This window comes from Anopheles darlingi, chromosome 2 (assembly GCF_943734745.1).
Source record: "Anopheles darlingi chromosome 2, idAnoDarlMG_H_01, whole genome shotgun sequence".
Lineage (NCBI taxonomy): Eukaryota > Metazoa > Arthropoda > Insecta > Diptera > Culicidae > Anopheles > Anopheles darlingi.
In genome coordinates this window covers 58268027-58272782 of record NC_064874.1, presented here as the reverse complement: position 1 = coordinate 58272782, position 4756 = coordinate 58268027, and the positions used below count along the sequence as shown (strand labels likewise).

The following is a 4756-nucleotide window of genomic DNA, read 5'->3' as shown; positions in this document are numbered from 1 at the left end:
CGACAAAGTAGGCCATTCTAGGGACATCTTCGACAATCTAGACGACGCAAACACTGTAAAGAGTTAGTTAAATGCGCGTTGGATTTTGTACATAAATGAAAAGAAAACGGGAAAACAATAACCTTGCAAATATCAAACGGTCCAAACCAAAGGAAATCAAAGGAAATTAGCATACTGAGCTACAAGCACTAGTGAATGAAGATGATATGTAACATTACGATCAACTTGGAATGAACCATCTCGGCTATATTCACCGGACATGATAAGTTATAATTATAATTTGTTCCGGTCAGAAGCACACACGTGGAATCATGGAAAAACTGAAGTGTGCATCCGGCTACCCAACGGAAGGTTAAGCAAAACCCCAAAACACCATTACATTTTCAACCTTGAAATACTACCAACAATTGGATGAATGAAAATGCAACAAAACCTCGATGGGGCTATCGGCGAAAACTGCTAATCTATCCAAAGAGCATTAGACTTGAATCTGTGAGATAATACCAGCTCGGGGCTGCGATGGAAGCAAATATTTCTAAAATTCTCACCAAATAGTCACTAAAATGATATCTTTGAACGATTTTGCAATTTCGCATTCGAAAAAAAAAATCTTCAAAAATGAACATGTTTTTGCCCCCAATTAGCGTGTGGGAACGTAAGGCATAAAGAAAGAATCATATTTTATTTCACTTAACAATCAAATCAACCACCACCGCAACGTTATATTAACAAAATATTCCATCACCATGTGCTATAAGAAACAAGCCCACATTAGCGAGCTCAAGATTTGGGACGATTTTTAATTAATGTGGCCTGAGATGCGAAACAAAAAACTTCCTTCTTGGGAGTGTAAGCCGTAGAGTAGAGTTTCATCGTTACCTGCCAGCTGTAACCATCCAACGGGAAGCTGGTAAAAAAGCTAACATCAAATGCCGAGTCCTTAAAGAGATACGTCGCCTGAAACGTGGATAGACCCGTGTCCCATTAGCGAGTAGTAGAAACGCCCGCCTATAGTACATTCCCGCTTACCGGATGTATGGGACATTTAACCGGTGGTTCAATGCTGCGTACAAACGGCGTCCAGAAGGAGTTGGTATCAATCAGGAAGGAACAGATTTTGGTCATTTGCACTGCATTGTATCTCTGGCAGCTCTGTAAATCCATCGTGCACCGGTATGCGATGAGGGTGAGCTGAGAAGTAGCACATGTTAGAGCAAGATACTCTACCATACAGAGTCTAGATCATTCCTGCTGCTGCTTTTGATCTTACCTCTAGAGGGGGGCGGATCACTTCGGTAACGGTAAAGTTCCCATAGAACCGAACGATGTTGTTACGTGAAGTAAAGTTCAGCGGTGCCGAAAACTTGATCGCATAAAATTCCGTTTTGTTGGTCGTACATGTTTTCGCTTTTTCGATCACGATCTCTTTATTGCGCTGGAATGATTAGCGTAGAGGGGGAATTCTTACACAAATTCTCACCTATCAATCTGTGGAAGGATTTATATTTACTCTGCCCGCCGTGTTTGCCATCGGGAACAGACAGTACAAGAACAGGACCCAGCTGGTCCAACGGAATAAGCAATACATGTTCGTCTGCGATACCGAGATGGTACTGAGTAGATTAATCGAAAAAACGTCTGTAGCCGTAGGTGAGCGTACTCGTAGGCAAATTCCCCCTCGGGTATAATTAAATGATTTAATTTCACGGCACATAAAGCTAGATGCTGATCAACCATTAACCGGGTTAATGCGTGCATTTAAAACATTTGAACGGCAATAAATCTAATCAAAATATCATCCCCCTTTATTAAAGTTCAACGTTCAACGATCTAAATTCCAGGTTATTCTCTGCTTTCAGATAGTGTGAAACCTAATTAGATTAATTTAAAAAATATCATTCCATCACCATTCGAATGTAGGCATGAAATTTCATTTGATAGACAGTTATTACTCGTTTTCCGTTATATTTAGAATGCCACGAATGTGAACCGACAAACAACTTTTTTAACAGATGCGTTCTTATCATTACGATGTTCCTTCGGTTGACGAAGGAGGATGCTCCAGTACGGTGTCTATAATGCCGAGTGCTTGAGCTTCCTCTGGACTAAGGAATGTGTCGCGCTCCATCTTCGAATAAAGTACATCTATCGACGTTTTCGTGTGCTTGCCATAGATCTCTGTCAGTTGTTTCTTCAATTTCAAAATCTCTTCCGCTTGTATCTGTATGTCGGTCGCTTGTCCCTGTGCCCCACCGGACGGCTGGTGGATCATGATGCGCGCGTTTGGCAACGAATGACGCATTCCTGGAGCTCCGGCAGCCAAGAGTAGCGAGCCCATTGAGCACGCCTGGCCTACACACCAGGTCGCTACGGGTGGTTTAACGTATTGCATCGTATCGTAGATGGCCAGCCCTGCCGTCACACTTCCCCCCGGCGAGTTGATGTACATGTGGATGGGTTTGGTTCCGTTTTCGGACTGTAGGAAGAGCAGCTGTGCCACGATCAGTGAACTAAGATCGTCGTGGACCGGCCCCATCAGGCAGATAATGCGTTCCTTTAGCAGCCGGGAGAAAATGTCGTAAGCCCGTTCTCCCCGCCCCGTCTGCTCCACCACTATCGGAACGAGGTTCAACAAACTCCTCTGACTCGTGTGCAGATTTCGCTAAAAAAAAGTCAACATCGCAACTGGTGTTAAATTTCTTCAACGTATCGGTTGGCCACAGATGGTCTAACTTACCACGTTTGATAACAACGGAAGGAGGGATTTTATTTTAAGCATTTTTACGAGCAATCTTTTGTAAAACGCTTTTTAAAACACTTTCTAGCCAATTTGTAAACAATATTTCGTAACAGCCGTCGTTTGACATTTCTCACCCTGATAGCAAACCCGATTGGGAGCCGAATGCGATCACGAAGCGAGTGGCCTCGTTTGGTGTCAAAATACGGCAGAAAAGAAGAAGAGAAGAAACAGCTGTTTTCAGTTCGAGAGGAACGAAACACGGTAAGAAAGTTCAAGATTTTCCTAGTTCCTGTAATTAAAACACTTTGGGTTTTTAAGAACCGCCCGCTGTGCATTTACTTTGCAACTATCCGGTGAACGACCCCAGCTTTACTGGTTTATCAAAATGAGGAAGCGTGCCGGCATCGGGGCCATCCAGAAACAGCGGCTGCAGGCGGAAAAGTATAAGGACAAGGGCACCGAACTGCAGGAGTCGCAATTTGAACAGATGCTGCAACAGATGGAAGCCCTGCGGGAGAAGCTGGAAGAGTTCGCCGCCAAGCACCGAAACGAGATAAAAAAGAACACCCAGTTCCGGCGCCAGTTCCAACAGATGTGTGCAGCCATCGGTGTAGATCCGCTCGCGTCCGGAAAGGGATTCTGGAGTGTGCTGGGCATGGGTGATTTCTATTACGAGCTCAGCGTGCAGGTGGTGGAAGTTTGCCTGGCCCATAACCACACAACAGGTGGAGTGATGGAACTGGAGGAGCTGCGGAACAAGCTGGTAGCGGCCAGAGGAAAGCGACAGATCCACCAGGAGATCACCACGGACGATATCCTTATGGCAGCCAAAAAGCTGGAAATCTTTGGTAACGGATTCACCATCGTCAATGTCGGCAAAGGACGCCATCTGGTGCAGTCGATACCGGGAGAACTGAGCCTTCAGGAAACGTCCATAGTACAGGTGGCATCGAACCAGCGCGAGGGCTACGTCACCGCAACGAAAATTGTGGAGGAATTGGGCTGGACAGCGACCAGAGCACAGCATGCCTTAGAGAAGGTGCTCGGTGAAGGGCTTGCTTGGATCGACAAGCAGGGCGATGAGCCAAGCTACTGGCTGCCCAGCCTGTTCCCCGGCCGACTGCTTGTTAAGGGTTGATCGCTAAAGCGTTCTGACTCGGCCACTCCCAGCCGGAAAGATGGTTCCACCACCTGTTTACAGTGACATCTTGGCTTTCTCCCTGCTTGTCCTCCACAATGATGATACTGTTATGAAAATATTATGGGAACATCCTTACCGACTGGGTTAGCGACGATGCTGACACTTCAATATTTATACAAATTTATTCTTCTAAATTATCCACCCCACTAGGGGTTGTCTATGCAGTACTATAGCTGAGAAGACAGGCTGTATAAATCGAGTTTATGTTTCATGCAATAAATAAAAAGTAAGTAATTGAAATAATAAAAAAATTACATTCGTGAGTATCAACAACTATGAATTTAATTAATAACAAAAAAGGATTGTTTTTTATTACTCTGTTTTAAAGCCTATACCTTAATACTATAATAAAACAAAAGGTACTCAGCCTATACCAAGCTTAATGCGCCGGCGATTTAATCACAAACTGAACGTCTTTCATGAAAGATTCAAATCAAAATGTGGAAGTATTGGAAGTTATCATCATTTACAGCCGATCTCCCCCAGCACATACTCTCCATGGGAGCATACTTATCTTACTTGCGTGTCCAAGGTTTCTCGCCGGAACTCCCCGCGTTCTCCATATTCCGCATTCTCGACGGCTCTCGACACAATTGGACCAAGAGGAAAAATTATTACATAATAATCCTGAGTTGAGCTTTTGTTGATGTGCTGGTCGCCCTAATGATATGCATAGAAGTTGAAATGAGGAGAGGCCGTGTTGACGAAGATGGTGGATGCAACCTATCTTCTTTCGTCGGGAAGACGGCAACACTCTGCTCAAAAACATACTAGAAGAGCAGATCAACGACGCAAATATAAAATCTATCAGGATG

At 44.4% G+C, this 4756-nt stretch overlaps 3 protein-coding genes across 3 annotated transcripts; 1 reads left to right on the top strand and 2 right to left on the bottom strand.

Moving 5' to 3' along the window:
- Nucleotides 1-780: 780 nt before the first annotated feature.
- LOC125959377 (uncharacterized) lies at nt 781-1588 on the bottom strand. Its single transcript, XM_049692197.1, has 4 exons — nt 1511-1588; nt 1271-1435; nt 1030-1191; nt 781-957 (listed from the first exon to the last, which is right to left on the bottom strand). Exons 1-4 carry the CDS (start codon nt 1586-1588, stop codon nt 781-783), a joined length of 582 nt encoding a protein of 193 aa, XP_049548154.1.
- Nucleotides 1589-1806: 218 nt separating this feature from the next.
- On the bottom strand, nt 1807-2850 carry LOC125949948 (ATP-dependent Clp protease proteolytic subunit, mitochondrial). Its single transcript, XM_049677458.1, has 2 exons — nt 2738-2850; nt 1807-2662 (listed from the first exon to the last, which is right to left on the bottom strand). Exons 1-2 carry the CDS (start codon nt 2777-2779, stop codon nt 2027-2029), a joined length of 678 nt encoding a protein of 225 aa, XP_049533415.1. The 5' UTR covers nt 2780-2850; the 3' UTR covers nt 1807-2026.
- Nucleotides 2851-2963: 113 nt separating this feature from the next.
- Nucleotides 2964-4325, top strand: LOC125949945 (vacuolar-sorting protein SNF8). The gene is made up of 2 exons (XM_049677455.1): nt 2964-3001; nt 3059-4325. The coding sequence occupies exon 2, from the start codon at nt 3126-3128 to the stop codon at nt 3876-3878; it is 753 nt and encodes a 250-aa protein (XP_049533412.1). The 5' UTR covers nt 2964-3001; nt 3059-3125; the 3' UTR covers nt 3879-4325.
- Nucleotides 4326-4756: the final 431 nt, after the last annotated feature.

Excerpts from the sequence above, each read along its gene's own strand:
- LOC125959377 (XM_049692197.1), bottom strand. The coding sequence starts at position 1,588 with ATGTATTGCTTATTCCGTTGGACCAGCTGGGTCCTGTTCTTGTACTGT. Across the intron at positions 1,436-1,510 it reads TGGCAAACACGGCGGGCAGA|CGCAATAAAGAGATCGTGAT; the intron begins GTAAATATAAAT and ends TAATCATTCCAG. Across the intron at positions 958-1,029 it reads TTAAATGTCCCATACATCCG|GCGACGTATCTCTTTAAGGA; the intron begins GTAAGCGGGAAT and ends TCCACGTTTCAG.
- LOC125949948 (XM_049677458.1), bottom strand. The coding sequence starts at position 2,779 with ATGCTTAAAATAAAATCCCTCCTTCCGTTGTTATCAAACGTG. Across the intron at positions 2,663-2,737 it reads TTCCGTTGTTATCAAACGTG|CGAAATCTGCACACGAGTCA; the intron begins GTAAGTTAGACC and ends ACTTTTTTTTAG.
- LOC125949945 (XM_049677455.1), top strand. The coding sequence starts at position 3,126 with ATGAGGAAGCGTGCCGGCATCGGGGCCATCCAGAAACAGCGGCTGCAG.